Raw genomic sequence first — 16,883 nt, forward strand, 5'->3', positions numbered from 1 at the left:
GGTGGGAATAGATTGGGTTGGAATATCTTGTCGGCGTGGACGGGTTCGACCAAAGGGTCTGTTTCCATGCTGTTTCCATCTCTATGACTCTGTGCCTCTTCTCAGGTTGAACGAAGCAATGCCTCTAGTCACCAAGCAGTTACAGTTCTTGTGGAGTGTGCGGGTCATTCGTATGCTGTTCCATGATGTGTTGAGCAAGAAACTGGTTGAGACCCAAGACATGGCAAATACTCAATTCTCCAGTCCTTCAAACAACATCCATGTCAAAAGTAAGCGTCTGTTTTAATTTGCATCTTTAATAAAATGCAATCATCTAAAGGCCCATTTTCCCTGATGGCTCAATGCACATCAGAATTGTTCAGTTGACATCAAGGCATACAGACCAGTTTGGTTTTGGACTGATCTCAGCTGAGGTCTCACCAATTCTGAGCTGGGATGGGATGTATTAGCCAGGATTCCTTATGCTTATGGCCTTGTAGCTACTAAGTAAAGATTGCATTTTGCTTATATACTCACTGTCTACACCCATACTTGACAAATCATTGATAGTGAGTTACATGGAGTCACAGACTCCTGAGGCACTATATATCCTATGTCAATGCTGTAAAGAGGCAAGAAAACTAGTAGAAACAGTATTTGGATTTGAAATTAGACAGCTGTATGATGTATCTGGCTGCAACATGTTTCTTTCCTTTCTGGGTCTTGGATTGAAAACTCTACCTGACTATAGAAATAGGTCTCCCCCTTTCCTGTAGCACTAAAGTACCCAACTGAAATGTAGATTGGATGCTCTTCCGAAATGTGTGCTACTAGCAATGTGAAATTGGAAACGTGTTAAATCTCCAAGACCCAATTCCACAATCAGTACCCAGATAAGTATAAAAAGACTTTTCCATATAATGATTTGATTTTCTTTTGCAGATCTCTTTAAACGGGCATTTCAGAAGTCAGCCTCCATGCGAAACATTCTGAAGCCAGTGGGTGGGAAGCGTGTGGACTCTCCTGAGGTGCAAAAGGTCTGCAGTATTTGTGTGCTATATCAGACCGCATTGACTACGCTCACCCAGATTCGTCTCCAGATTCTCACAGGTCAGTTTGTATTTTTGGAATATCCCTGTAAAATCGATCATTTTTGTGTGTATCAGACAAAATATATTGCCAGATGAATAAAGTTGCAGCCAGATATACAGTGGAAAGAGATTTCACCTCATTGTTCAGCTGAAGAGGAAATGCTTTACCAATGTAATTTTCCCCATTGTCCTTTATAATTTATTTATTTATTCAAATATTTATACAGTTTTAAAGCTATAAAAGATTCTGTTTCAATGATCATTTCAACTAGGTCTCTGTTCTTTCTCTTGATTTTTAAAAATTCCTTTGGTGATCATCTTGAATTTGTGCTCTCCAAGTATCAACTCAATGGAAGTAAATTTTGTTTCTTTACCTTTTTAAATACACCAGAATTTAGATCAACTGTACTACATCTGTTACACGTTCCTTTCATTAGTGAAATTTTTAACTAGTTTCATTATTGCTGAAGTCTTTAATCCCTTTTATCATTTTAACAAGTTTCTTCTGTCCCCTTTCTGTTACCTAGGCATCAATCCTAAAGAATGTCCTCAAAACTACACAATACATTTGTGACATTGTCACTGATTCATCCAAGTTTCAAATGACTTTTTTTTTCAAATCAATCTATGAAATCTAGATTCTAAAACAGCTTTTTCAATTTAGTTTTTCATTTCAAGGCATTGTATCTATTGACTGAGCCATTAGGAAAACTAACAAATAATAACAAAAAATATCTTAAATAAAACATTTGAGTCATAAATCGGGAGGTCAAAATATCGCACTATAAGTGATTTTCAATGTGGATTTAATGCTAAGTTGACTGAGCATTCTTACCTATATTGTATCCAGAGATTGGGATTTCTTTGGGTTTTGAAATGTTTTGTATTTCTGTTTCAGGATTGACCTATTTGGATGACTTGTTGCCCAAGTTGTGGGCGTTCATTTGTGAGCTGGGGCCCCAAGGGGGTCTGAAGCTTTTCCTTGAGTGCCTGAACAATGATACTGAGGAATCCAAATCTCTTCTTGCCATGCTGATGCTGTTTTGTGACTGCTCACGGCACCTGATCACGTAAGTTTGAGAGAGGTTTGGGATCAACCTCAGTGCAATGGTTTTATCAGGGACAAACAGAACAATATGGTTTAAACGGGAGCAGAAGTTGAAGATCAGGAGTTCTGCTCTTAAGTACTTCCTAATTTTATAGATGAAATTCGTATGCAAAGCAGTCACTGATATTTTTTTTAAATGTCCCTCCTCTTGCCTGTGCAGTGTCAGTTAGGATCATGCCCTCCAGACACTCTGATGATGTGACTGGGGAGAAATATCAGTAATAAATCAAATCAAATGTTCTGATGCATATTGTAATAGAATGAACATTATCATATTTCTAAACCAAACATGTGTTCACCCCAGAGCTAGCCATTCTTAAAATATACTGGAGACTGGAAAATATGTCCTCCATTTATAAAGTATGTTTTTGCAAATGCTTAGACTAGTTATTGTTACTAGCTCTTTCAATTATGTTTGAGTGACTGACTTAATATTGGCTGCATCATCTTGTCTCTTTTCATTGCAGCAAGTCAATGAAGTGAGAGCAACATTGCAGATTTGTAGAAATCCTTTCAACCCATTTACTTTTAAAATGGTGTTCATGGCACAATGCAGTTTCAAAGAGTGAGCAGATTTAATTTTATTGATTCAAAATCTTCAAACTGAGTTAAATTTGGTTTTGAAATCACACTTTTCTTGTGATGTGTTGTTATAGCATGTCCATTTTTGGCAATAAATATGACCTTTAAAGCCCTGCTGGAAATTTGTTTTCTAATAAAGACTGTTGCAATTGACTCATTATGGTGACAAAGTCGCAATGTTAGCATTTATCATTTAATCCCTAATACCTGTATCAGTTGGAGCTCTGATAGTATTTCTTTACCCCTTCAAACAAACCTCAGCTCCTGCTGGTTATGTTCCATAGTTCATTTGGTAGTTGTTTGGTTTCGTTCTCAGTAATCTTTTAATTTTTCTTTTTTTTTATCTAACACCTTTACCCATTGTCCACTTCTTCCTCTGCTACTACATTAAGTTCTAACTATTATTGCAGGATCTTGGATGATATTGAAGTGTATGAGGAGCAAGTCTCATTCAAACTGGAAGAGCTGGTCACCATCTCCTCCTTCCTGAATAATTTTGTATTTAAAATGATCTGGGATGGCATTCAGGGTGAGTCTATTTCCATAATACCAAGAGTTGTAATTAGCTTATCACAGCAATAACCAAATTAGGTTTATGGAAACACTGGAGGCTGTATTCATAATTAAACATTGATTTCCTCAGCTGAAAGGCCAGTGTTGTGATGGGAGATTGAACAGAATGAATTTGTACTTTCTATAGTTTGGAAGAATGTGAGGTAATTTCATTGAAACATATAAGTTTTTTTCAAAGGTTTGACACAATAAATACTGAGAATTCTGTTTTCCCTTGGCTGTAGAGCTAAGGCTAAAAATCACAGGATAAATCATCTATACATCACTGAGAAGAGAAATTCTTTCTCTTAGAAACTTGAGGTTTTTTTATGATGCATATATAGGACAGGGGACATGGATGTTGCTGGTAGGGCCAGCATTTATTGCCCATCCCTAGTTGCTCTTGAGAACATGGTGAGCTGCCTTCTTGAACTGCTGCAGTCCATGTGCTGTAAGTTGACCTACAATGCCCTTGGAAATTCCCAGATTTTGACCCAGTCGCAGTGAAGGAATTGCAATAGATTTCCAAGTCAGGATAGCGAAGGTCTCAAGGGGAACACGTAGGTGATCTGCTGCCCTTGTCCTTCTTAGTGGAAGTAGTTGTAGATTTGGAAGGTGCTGTCTAAAGATCTGTGGTGAATTTCTGCAGTGCATTCTGTAGATAGTACGCATTACTGAGCATCGGTGGTCGAGGGAGTGGATGTTCGTGAATGTGGTGCCAATCAAGCAGGCTACTTTATCCTGGATGGTGTCAAGCTTCTTGATGGTTGTCAGAGCTGCACCTATCGAGGCAAGTGGGGAGTATTCCATCACACTCCTGACTTGTGCCTTGCAGGTGGTGGACAAGCTTTGCAGAGTCAGGAGGTGAGTCACTCACCACAGTATTACCGTCTTTTGATCTGCTGTTGTAGCTACTATGATTGTGTTAAGTCAAGTTAAATTCTGGTCAATGGTAGTCCCCAGAATGTTGTTAGTGATGGTAACACCAGTGAACATCAAGGGGCAGTGTTTAGATTGTCTGTTATTGGAATTGGTCATTATATTTGTATGGTTACTCGCCACTTATCAGTCCAAGTCAGGATATTTTCACATTTTTGTTGTATTTGAACTTGGACTGCTTCAGTATCTGAGGAGTCGTGTATGGTTTGACCATTGTACAGTCATTGACAAACATCCTCACTTCTGACCTTATGATGGAGGGAAAGACATTGATGAAGCAACTGAAGATGGTTGGGCCTAGGACACTGCACTGAAGAACTCCTGCCCTGGAGATGAAATGACTGATCTCGAACAGCAACAAACATCTTCCCATGTGCCAGGTATGACTCCAGCCATTAGAAAGCTTGCCAGTTTTGCTAGGGCTCCTTGATGGTACATTCGGTTGAATGCATCCTTGATGTCAAGGGCTGTCACTGTGACATCAGCTCTTTAATTTATTTCTTTTGTCCATGTTAAAATCAAAGCTGTAATGAGGTCAGGAGCTGAGTGGCCTTGGTAGAACCCAAACTAGCATCTCAGAGCAGGGTATTGCCAAGCAGGTGCTGCTTGATAGCACTGTTAATGACAACTTTCACCATTTTACTGATTATCAAGAGTAAACTGGTGAGACAGTAATTGGCAGCGTTGAATTTGTCCTGCTTTATGGGTACAGGATGTATCTGGGCAATTTTCCACATTGTCAAATAGATGTCAGTATTGTAACTGTATTGTGAAGAGCTTGGTTAGGGGAGTTATTTGCCCCTGAATTACTCAATGCTCAGAAGTGCACTGAGATTAACAAGTTCTTAGGCAATCAGGGAGTTCATAGTTCTTAAAATAAGGCAGGAAAGAAGGATTGAGGTGGAAGATTAGCCATTATTTTATAGATTGGCAACACAGGCTCTGGCCCCTGTTTCCTGTGTATTGTGGTGAGGGTATCCTTTAACATTTTGAACTTTGTGTTGAAATAAGAAACAATCTTTTCATATCTGAACCCGACATTGAATCCTGTTCAGGCTAAGATGATGATGCCGATGTGGGTAACTCTTATATACTGTCCTAATGATCTTATGTTGGTTGTTCTTTGAAATTAATTTAGCCGCAAGCCTAATCTAGTCATCAATGAATACAAGTGCATGATATAGACTGCTCTTACTTTGGATTATTTGATCCTTAAAAATAATCATGTCCATGCACCTCTAGTTATATTTACTACCCCAAGAAAAGCATTTTAATATATTGAAATCCCTGATATTGTTACATTCCAATCCATGGGATTTTATGGATTTTTCTGTGTTGCCTGACGTTGTTGAGGCCTTAATATTTTTAATCTGCTGATGGATGTTTTTACCAATAATGAACTTCTCATCAAACATGATTAGTTACTGATAAACAACCTTGCCTAACTCCATTAAATCTGAATAAAGTGACAAAGTGTGGGCAGAGCTATATCTGAGAACATTGGATTCAACACTTGGTGATCTATTGGGCTACTGTGAAAATTGGACATATCCAATGCACAGTCTAGTTTCCTTTTATTAAAAATCTCATCATTCCATTCGCAAAGAGCAAAAGGGAAATACTGCAGAGTAACGTGAGCATAACAATGAACACTGGGAAGTTACCTTACTACCAACTTCTGGTAGGTTATATTCTTAGCAAGCAGATTAATATCTGAATTTATCCAACAAATGGTGTTTCTGTTAAACTGAGGAAGTTCAGACCAGTTTTTCTTAAATTGTGTCTGAAGGTTTTGCTTGTTCGTGCAAACATACGTATGAATAAAGAGATGAGAAAGGCTATTTGGTCCCTTAAGCTTCCTCTGTCATTTGATAAGATCATGGCTGATCTGGTTATGGCTTCTCCTACCTTGTCTGCTTTCTGTATCCTTTGATTCACTTGTCAGTCAAGAATCTATTTAACTTGATCTTAAAAGTACTCAATTATGTTGCCTCCACCACTTACAGGGGAATTCCACAGACTTGCAACTTTCTAAGAAATAAATTTTCTTCATCTCTATCTTAATTGTTTTTAAGCTGTACACTTTATCTCGAATCTCTCCCACAAGTGGAAATATCCTCTCAGCATCCATTCTAATGAGACCCCACAGAATCTTACGTTTTAATAAAGTCACCATTCATTCTTTCAAACTCTAATGGATTCAGGCCCCAGCTTGTTGTACAATTTCTCCTAAGTTAGCCCCATGAATCGGTCTAGTGAACTTTCTCTGACCTATATTGTCCACCAACGAAATCAGCCTTTTGTTGTTAATGGAGAAAAGATGGAAACCTAATAAGGGCAAAATCTAGATTAATTTTGTTTTGGATCTCTAGAAAATGCCAATGGAGAGCAACTGGAGCTATTCCATTCTGTTCATGGGTGGCTCATGACCCTGTACGAGCGAGACTGTCGACGGCGCTTTGCTCCCGAGGATCATTGGCTGCGCAAGTAAGCAAACAATGAACTTTTGACAGTGGGTGAGAGAACAATCCACTTATCTGCAATAATTTTCTCCAAAAAATGATGCAAGCACCATCAGGTGGTTAGTCTTTCCTGTCTTGAATGCGGTCTGCTCCCTGATTTTTTAAAAATGACCAGATGTAACAAATGTCTTATGGAAATTACCAAGGATGTACAGGTACTGAAAACTCAATGGGCTGGAAATTATCCTTGTTGCTGATGCATTTCCTGATGTGGCAGGGGGGCTTGTAGTGTCCAGCTGGTGACCTTTACTGCAACCTGTGTGAAATGTTACATGAGAGTGAGGAAGGCCTCTGGTGAGCTGTCTGCCCTTGTGCCTCGTGAGGCTGTAAAGTGGACAATTGAAGGCACCATCACTTCTAGTGGTGAGGCCGATGCTTCCAACAAGCAGCTAGACCTTCTTAGTGAGTCCCCTGAGCTCAACTTTAGGCTTCCTGCTAACTGCCCCACTGGCCTGTTGAACCTGACCCTTCACTGCCTGACTGAAATCTAGGTTTATCTCGAAGAGTGTCTGTAATCGTGCCTGCCTGGTGCTACTGGGATGAATGGCTGCCAGTTCTGTAATGCAGACATTCCTTTCTGATAAGTGTGGAAATCTCACCTTAAAGTAGTAGGTAGTGGGGCATTGGGCCTGCCATTAGGTTTGTGCCCCATCCCCCTTGGTTTTTTCAGTGAGGCGTGTGGCTGTTGGCAGGACCATAGTCTCCCATAAAATTTAGCTCATTGATAAAATTGAAACTGAACAACCGCTGACTAGTGTAATATTGCAAAATAAAAAAATTAGTATAGTACATCTATGCTCATTAGGGCCAAGAGCACAGTACCTGACCTTTTGGGATTAGGCATAAATTTGAAGAGAAATGAAAAATTATCCTTGGGGAAGATTAGAAATTCTACTGAGCTTAGACTTCATTGGAAGGGGGATGCAAATGCTGTCAACATTATTTCTAAGTGGCACAAAGTGCACATGTGCAAAGAGACTCTCTTGATCAAGTCAAATTGACAGAAAGCAGCAGAGCCAGTCCCTGGAAATCCGCTAAATTTCCAGAACTATGATCCAAGACTTGGCAAGTTGTAGATGGAGATTAGGACTAATGAAGAGGAGCTTTCCCTCACTAGTGGTGACGTTTCAGTCGTCATTCCTTCATCATCTGGTGAGGGCCTCTTGCTGGGGAGCCATGCCTGGAGGCCAGGGCTATTGCTACCCTAGTTACCCTGTTCCTGTTGCTCCTGTAGCCCCATCTTCATTCATGTTCCAGAAATGCAGCAACAGCTGGGCACGGCCTCTCTGCTCAGTTGTGTTCCTCCCCAAGCAGCATGGCAGCTAAGATGACACCAACAAGAGGGGAAGATCCTCTTTGTGGGCCCCAGTCTCCACCTGTGCTTCCCCCAACCTCTAACCCTGCAACCACGCTCTGTCTGACCTTTGCCCCCAACCCCCTCCTCATCTCCAGCCAGTGAAAACGAGGAGGAATATCAGCAAGTGCGCTGTTGCGACAGCCACACTGGGGGCCATCTACACATCCACAGCTGCTGAAATCATTGTGAATGGATTATAATAGAATCAGCAGCATGTGCAGACATATTCTTCATACACAAAGGCACTTCTGCAGTCTGTGATAACCTCCATCTTCGCAATCACAGAGGTGATTTGTGTTATAAGAGTTTAGTTGCAGCAACCCATGAGATTTTGAGAACAATTATTCAGATGTCTTTGCCTCTAGAAATAACAATTATAATCTGTAGATCTTATGACTTTGGTGTCAAAACGTTTTGATTCCCACTTTTTTGCCAGAATTCATTCATTAATAACTTTCTCTCTAAGGACAGAAACCAGTTTTCCTTCATCTTGGTATACTAATGATGCCATAGTTTGCACTGAAATTAATGCATTCTAAAATTTAATGTTCCTAAAACAAGAAATTGTGAATTAGAATTGTGGTATTTCATTCCATGCTTTACCATATTTTAGTTGTGTTTTTAAAAAGTTCTTTGTAGATTGCAACCAGTTTAATTATCTATGAATTAAGACCTGGGTGGATATCCTTCATGTTCCTGAGTGGAAATGCTGTTGGTAATTGGGGCACACAAGATAAAGGAGCTGTTACAGAACAATTCCAGAGCTGTTTGGTGAAATACATTTGTATAATTTCATGGCTTTCCTAATTGGAACAATGCACAGCCAATTACTAGCAAACTAAAAATCAGATTAAATGGTCATTCAGCATGTTGCAGATACAGAATGGCTGCCTCATCGGCATTTTAGATAATTTTGCTACTAAATATTTAATGGTTTATACATTAACGATCTAGATGAAGGAAATGAGGGCATTCTGGCTAATTTTGCAGATGATACAAAGATAGGTAGAGGGACAGCTAGCATTGAGGAGGCAGGGAGGCTGCAGAGGGATTTAGACAGGTTAGGAGAGTGGGCAAAAAAGTGGCAGGTGGAGTACAAGATGGGAAAGTGTGGGATCATGTCCTTTGTTTGGAAGAATAGAGGCACGGACTATTTTCTCAATGGGGAGAAAGTTCAGAAGTCTGAAGTGCAAAGAGACTTGGGTGTTCTAGTCCAGGATTCTCTCAAGGTAAACTTGCAGGTTGAGTCAGTAGTTAGAAAAGCAAGTGCAATGATGGCATTTATTTTGAGGACCTGAATATATAAGCAGTAATGTACTTCCGAGGCTGTATAAGGCTCCGGTCAGACCACATTTAGAGTATTGTGTGCAGTTTTGGGCACCATATCAAAGGAAGGATGTACTGACCCTGGAACGTGTTCAGAGGAGGTTCACTAGAATGATGAAAAGCTTAACATATGAGGAATGTTTGAAGGTTCTGGGTCTATACTTGGTGGAGTTTAGAAGGATGAGGGGGGAATCTAATTGAAACATACAGAATACTGCATTGTCTTGACAGAGTAGCTGTTTGGAAGATGTTTACACTGGTAAGAGAGTAGGACCAGACTGTACAACCTAAGAGTAAAAGGAAAACCTTTTTAGCATGGAGATAAGGAGAAACATGTTCAGCAAGTGGCGAATCTATGGAATTCATTGCCACAGAAGGCTGTGGAAGCCAGGTGACTGAGTATATTCAAGACAGAGATAGATAGGTTCTTGAGTATCAAGAAAAGCAAGAGTTATGGGGAGAAAGTGGGAAAATGGGGTTGAAAAACTTGTCCGCCATAATTGAATGGGGAGCAGACTTGATGGGCTGAATGGCCCAATTTCTGCTCCTGTGTATTATGGTCTTATGATTTGATGCACTTTGAGACATTTCAACATAATGATACACCATAAACTCTTGTCTGTACCAAAAAGTTTCCAATCTTGTTGGAATCTACAAATATCATTTGTGCTCTTCCTTAAAACTGATTTTTTTAAGTATTGATTAAAATATGGCTGACACTTTTATTTACATGTTAGGAATATTGATTGAAAGACTGAAACTTTGAATTTCTTTTTGACTAAAGTTTCTCTTTGTGCTCCTTCCCTGCCAAGATGGTTTGGATGTTCTTTATCTGAATGACAAGCTATTTGTTTTATTCATAAAGGGATCTGAAACCTAGCCTGATATTCCAGGATTTGGATAAAGGGAAGAAGAGAGCTCAGTTACTATTGCAGTATATCCCACACACAATTCCACATAAAAATGTAAGTATGTTTATGAATAATGACAAGGTTTGTAGGAATAGTCCCTCTTAATTGAATTGTCCATCTAACAACAAACCTCGTAAGTATCCTGGCTATTGCCTTGAGCAATTTTCCTAGTAACTCTTAGAATAGTATTTTTGCCCATTATATTTTGATTTGTTAAAATATTGCAGCTAACTAATCTGGCACACTGAGCTACATTATTAATGGTCTTGCTGGAGTTACTGTGTTAGAATGCTGCTATTTTAAGTGGGCTGCCAGTAGTGTTTAACTTGAATACTTCAGCATTATCATTCATTTTGATCAGATAAACAGTTCATCCTAAGTCAGTCTTATGTGCTCTGCAATATCATTCACTTAAACAGGCAATACATTTGATGTATTGATGTCAGTACATCATACTTGAAGTGTATAATCTGTTTGCGTGAAAGGTCCCTTTCTGGTAAACTGTGGGGGTTGATGCATAATCAAGAGTGACCCAGATTTCAATTTTCATAAATGGTCTTAGCTGGGAAAAGGAGAACAATCGAATTCCATGACAAAATAAATAAGAGTTCTGCATCATTTAAAATGAAATGCGGCATGGTCATTGCCTTTCTGTCTTTTATTGTATGTATTTTGACAATCTTAATTTTGATGCACTCAAAATTTGTAAATCTAAGATCCTTGTATTCTGTGATGTGCTCTCAGATGGTTACTCATTTAATAATGGTAATAATGTTAAGAATTGTAAAAGGAGGAAAGCCACTTTGAAGGTTTAATTCGAATTTCACTTAAAAGCTTATTACTGTTTACTGAATAATTATTTGATAGTGATCTGAAATAATCATTTTATCTGTGAGTTGTTTTGCTGATTAAATGAAACTTGCATGTCCTCTGTTATCAGAGGGTGCTACTTTTCCGAAACATGGTAACAAAGGAAAAGGAGTCGCTTGGATTGGTGGAGACGAGTTCTGCATCTCCTCATGTCATCCACATTACAATACGCAGATCCCGAATGCTTGAGGTAACATACCCAGGATACCCATTATGCTTTGCTTTAACAGACTTTAATTTTAATATTCCCACTGTTAGACTTTCTTTTCTCTATTTTACAGACACAGTAACGAGGTCAAGACATTCCCCAAATTTTCTCAGATAATATCTAAATTTGGTACTTCAGTCATACTTTTATATTTATACTTTTAGTCATAAATTTTAATTTATTGTTTGATTTTTTTTAAGGAAATGTGACATAGGTGCTGGGTATGTGGGGATATGAAGGAGGAGGAAAGCCCTTTGTATTCCTAACCAAACTTATTGACGAATGCATGCGGATAAAGTCAAAATTTGAGCATATTTTCCAATGTTTCTGTACATGTTACTCTACAGTAGCAGTGGAATAATTGAGTTAACCATTTGTATGTGGAGTTGTGTAATCTTCCAATCCAGTGGCCCCAATATTAGTTCTTAGTGGTTTTTGACATTAAGTATTCATATTTCTAGGAAAATAAATGTAACATTAAGCTTCCAAATACAATACCTGTGTAAATACTGTAGTGACAAGAGATGTAAAGGCGAATGATAATGTAGACCGGATTCTGCCATGGAAAATCAAATCTGTATGCTAGAAGGCAAGCAGCTGCTGTTGAAGTGTCAGATAAATGACTGTTTGTTTAGGCTTGATGTACCACACTTGCAATTCTGAGCCACTGCAATATTAGTAATCCATGCTTAATCCTAAACAGAACAGAATGTTATTACTCTTCTGTTTGAAGCGAGTTTATAAGTTGAAAATTGGTTCTCGGGCTACTGCTGTTACTGCTTTGAAACTTGACAAAGGCACATGCCCAGGACCGGGACTAGGAGAATAAATCAGGGCCCAATAACTCGGGCACAGGTCAGGAGCAGCATGGGCTCGTGATTTCTGTCCCTGCCTTGGAATCTGTCATAAATAAGAACTTAGACTGACCACCTATGTGTGGCTTTAGACTGTGTTGTGTGCTTTAATGCCAAATACTAGATTGCTCAACAGCCATTCTTAATATTGTTAGAATTCTGTAACAAAGGTGAATGAAATTTGTGTTTGGCAGGAATTTCAGTGCCTGATGCCTGCCTTAGTCTGATTAGAAAGGAAGGGAAACACTGTTGAACCCTTAGGGCTTTATGAGAAGCATGGTTTCAGTAAAACTCATTAACTTACTTGGGAACACAGTGGTAGTCATGCCTCTAAATGAAAATTTGTTGTTTTTTTTAATAGACAGAAGAACTGAGGGATCGGTGCTGAAATCTGTTCAGGAAATACTGCAGTAATTGCCAAAGATTAAATGGAAGTGCAAAATGCTGCAAAGCCACAAGTGACTCCAAAATAAGCTTCATAATCAAAATCACAGAATTACTCTCTGCAGGAGGCAGCCATTCATCCATCTCGCCTGCACCAGCTCTATTACCTATTGCCAACCTCCTACGTTTTGCCCATATCCCTGCACACCATTAATATTCAATGGACCATTTAACACCATCAATTGAATGCCTCAATCAAACCTACCTCCACCACATTTCTGGGCAATGAATCCAAGCACTAACAACCCGATGTGTGAAAAAGCATTTTCTCACATCCTTCCTTCATTTGCACATCACTCCAAATCTACTCTTCCACCATCTTATATAATTTACAAGCAGAAACAGCTTTACCCTATCTACTTTATCCACTTATGATTTTAAAAGCCTCAATCAGACCTCTTGGCCTTCTCTCCAGGGAGAACAGTCCAACTTCTTTAATCTGTCCTCATAGTTGAAATTTCTAGAATCATTCTGTTACATCGCTCCTGCACTCTGTTCAATGCATTCACATCTTTCTTATAATGTGACACTGAATAATGTAATATAATAATGTTGGTAATATATGTAATGTTCCCAAAAAGTACTTGTTTCACTGTATGGAGCTTTAAAGACACAATAGCAAGCATTAGATTGTTTGTTAATTTTAACCCAAAAAAATGAACATGTATTTTTTTAAAAGTGTCTTTACAAATTAATGAAACATTGTTCTGATTCATGTCGTAGTCAGTATGTCATATTTTATGAATCAATCAACCATGCAATATCCCTCAAGACATTAGTTCCTACAACATCTTATTATATATTATTTAATGTCACCTTGGCTCAATAGTGGTATTCATTGGTTCTGAGTCACAGGTCACATATTGCACACCTACTCCCTGATTTGACCTTGACATTCCAGTGCTGCATTGTCCAATCTTTTCCATAAGATATCATATCAGGACTTCATCTCTTTTTCATGGTTGGAAAAAAAATCCTATAACACTATTTAAAAAAGAACAAAGGAGTTTGCTAAGAGACCTGCCTAACATTAATTTATGAGCAACACCATTTCAACAGAATGAGTGGCAATTTATCTCTGATGTTTTCCAGGATGTTGGTGTGTTCAAGTTGGCATTTGTTTATTTATAAAGCAACAATAATTGTACTTCAGAAGCTATTCAAAGGTTGTGGACTACTTTGGGATGTTTGGGGATGTGAGGGGCAATAATAAAAGCAGCTTCTTTCACTGTTTTCATTGTTTCTTTAGTAATAAGTTGATAACAGATGTTTTCTTTGTTTCTAGGATGGTTACGAACAGTTACGGCGTCTCCCTGTGAACACTATGAAAGGAGTTATCAGAGTGAAATTTGTGAATGATCTAGGAGTGGATGAGGCTGGGATTGATCAGGATGGTGTTTTCAAAGAATTTTTAGAAGAAATCATAAAGAAGGTTTTTGACCCTGCTCTGAATCTCTTCAAGGTAAATCATTGTTTGGGTAAAATGTGGAAGAAAATGCAAAGGCAGAAGTCACATGACCCCAGGTTATAGTCCAACAGGTTTATTTGAAATCACAATAATGGAGCACTGCTCTAGAAGCTTGTGATTTCAAATAAACCCTTTGGACTATAACCTAGTGTTGTATGAGTCCTGACTTTGTCCACCCCAGTCCAACACTGGCATCTCCACATTGAAGAAAATTAAAATCAAAGGACCTGCTTCATACCTCTGACTGTCTCTTAAAGTTTATTTCCCTCTGCATGATGTCTCAGTGGTTAGTACTGCTGCCTCATAGCATCAGGGATCTGGGTTCGATTTCACCCTTTGACACTCTGGAGTTTGCACATTCTCCCTGTGACTGCATGTGTTTCTTCCTTCCAGATGCTCCGGTTTCTTCCCACAGTCCAAGGATGTGCAGGTTAGATGGATTGGACGTGGTAAATTGCCCTAGTGTCCAGGAATGTGTAGGTTAGTGGATTGGCCATCCCAAATTGTCTTAGTGTCCAGGGATGTGTGGAGGCTAGGTGGGCTAGCCATGGTAAATACAAGGTCACAGGTTTAGGATGGGGGTGAGTATGGGAGGGATTCTCTTCGGAGGGATGGTGTATACTTGATGAGGCAAATAGTCTACTTTCAAACTATACTTATTCTATCAATATATGGAATTGTTCTTGCTTTCCCAGTGTAAATTTATGTTTGTGTGCTGCTCAGCTGTATCTCAACCCCTCTTGGTCTCACTCACTGTCTCTGGTCTCTCTCCCCTCCTTCCCCTTTCTTCCTCTCTGTCATTCCCTCCTTCTCCCTCTTCTTCCTTTCCCCCTCTCTTTCACCTCCTCCTGTGCTCGCTGAATATATGGACTTGGGCGGTCTGTTTTAATTTGCTCAGGTTAACCTTTTTAATCTATGTGCAACTCCAGTGCATTTCTTCCCTACATAGTTTTTTGTTTGTTTTCTCTCTTACAGACTACCAGTGGAGATGAGCGACTGTATCCATCCCCTACCTCTTACATCCACGAGAACCACTTGCAGCTTTTTGAATTTGTTGGAAAAATGCTTGGAAAAGCTGTCTACGAGGTATATATAGGGCTAGCAAACCTTGTATGAATGAGTGCTGGTTAATAATTTGGCCCACAGAAAAAGTCTGATATCTTGTGAAAAGCTAAGATTGATTTATTACTAATTGTCAGGCCTAATGGTCTTTTTATATCTGTGGAAAACTCCTGTGAATTTATGTTTTGTTTGCTTTATTTTGTTTGAACTACTACAGTACCTGCCATTAAAACGACAGGAATGTGAATTGCATTGAAGATGCGGTGATAAAGTCCGGTCGTGGAGTCATACAGCATGGAAACAGACCCTTTGGGCCAACTTGTCTGTGCTGACAATCGCAATCTAATCTAGTTCCATTTGCCTGCATTTGGCCTACATCCCTCTAACATCTTCCTATTCATATGCCTATACAGATGCCTTTTGAATGCTGTAAGTGTACCCACCTCCAGCACTTTCTCTGGCAGCTCATTCTACACACGCACTGACCTCTGTGTGAAAAGGTTATCCCTCAGGTGCCTTTTAAATCTTTCCCCTCTCACCTCAAACCTATGTCCTCTAATTTTGGAGCTCCCCAATCCTTGGAAAAAGACCTTGGCTATTCACACTATCCATGCCTTTTATGATTCTATAAACCTCTATAAGGTCACCTCTCCACTTCAGGGGAAGAAAAGCCCCATCCTATTCAGCTTCTTCCTATAACTCAAGCCCTCCAGTCCTGGCAACATCCTTGTAAACTTTTCCTGCACCTTCTCAGGTTTAGCAACATGCTTCCTATAGAAGGATGACCAGATTTGTATGCAGTACTCTAAAAGTGGACTCACCAATGTCCTGTACAACCGCAACATGACATCCCAACTCCTATATTCAATGTTCCTACCAAAGAAGGCAAGCGTGCCAAACGCCACCTTCACCCCCCTGTCTAACTACACCTCCACTTTCAAGGAACAATGCATCCGCACCCTAAGGTCTCTGTTTGGCAATACTCCCCAGGCCCCTACCGTTAAATGTATAAGTCTTGATCTGGTTTGTCTTACCAAAATGCAACACCTTGGATTTATCTAAATGAAACTCCATCTGCCACTCCTTGGCCTATTGGCCCATCTGATCGAGGTCCCATTGTACTCTTGAGATAACCTTCTTTACTGACAACTGCATCACCTATTTTGGTGTTATCTGCAAACTTACTAACCAAACCACCTATATTTACAATAAAATCATTTATATAAATGACCAAAAACAGAGCACCCAGCACTGATCCTCATTGCACACTGCTGGTGGCAGGTGTCCAGACTAAAAAGCAAGCCTCCACCACCACCCTCTGTCCTACATTCAAGCCAATTTTGTATCCAACTGGCTAGTTCCCCCAGATCCCATGTAATCTAACCTCAATAACCAGTCTACCATGCCGAACTTTGTCAAATGCTTTGTTGAAATCCAAATAAACAATGTCTACTGCTCTGCCTTCATCAATCTTCTTTGTCAATTCTTCAAAAAACCCAATCAAGTTAGTGAGACATGATTTCCCACACATAAAGCCACATGGCTATCCCTAATCAGTCCTTGCCTTTACACGTGCATGTAAATCCTGTCCCTCAAAATCTCTAACAACT

At 39.4% G+C, this 16,883-nt stretch overlaps 1 protein-coding gene across 1 annotated transcript in view; it reads left to right on the forward strand.

Moving 5' to 3' along the window:
- Positions 1-16,883, forward strand: part of ube3b (ubiquitin protein ligase E3B) — a 61,467-nt gene that overhangs the window by 33,147 nt on the left and 11,437 nt on the right. Inside the window, exons 13-21 of the mRNA XM_060843488.1 lie at positions 106-269; positions 922-1,089; positions 1,969-2,140; positions 3,171-3,289; positions 6,624-6,738; positions 10,322-10,421; positions 11,308-11,427; positions 14,029-14,205; positions 15,187-15,297. Coding sequence (XP_060699471.1) covers positions 106-269; positions 922-1,089; positions 1,969-2,140; positions 3,171-3,289; positions 6,624-6,738; positions 10,322-10,421; positions 11,308-11,427; positions 14,029-14,205; positions 15,187-15,297 — 1,246 coding nt within the window. The remainder of the gene's footprint in view (positions 1-105; positions 270-921; positions 1,090-1,968; positions 2,141-3,170; positions 3,290-6,623; positions 6,739-10,321; positions 10,422-11,307; positions 11,428-14,028; positions 14,206-15,186; positions 15,298-16,883) is intronic.

Source organism: Hemiscyllium ocellatum, chromosome 24 (genome assembly GCF_020745735.1).
Source record: "Hemiscyllium ocellatum isolate sHemOce1 chromosome 24, sHemOce1.pat.X.cur, whole genome shotgun sequence".
Taxonomy (NCBI): domain Eukaryota; kingdom Metazoa; phylum Chordata; class Chondrichthyes; order Orectolobiformes; family Hemiscylliidae; genus Hemiscyllium; species Hemiscyllium ocellatum.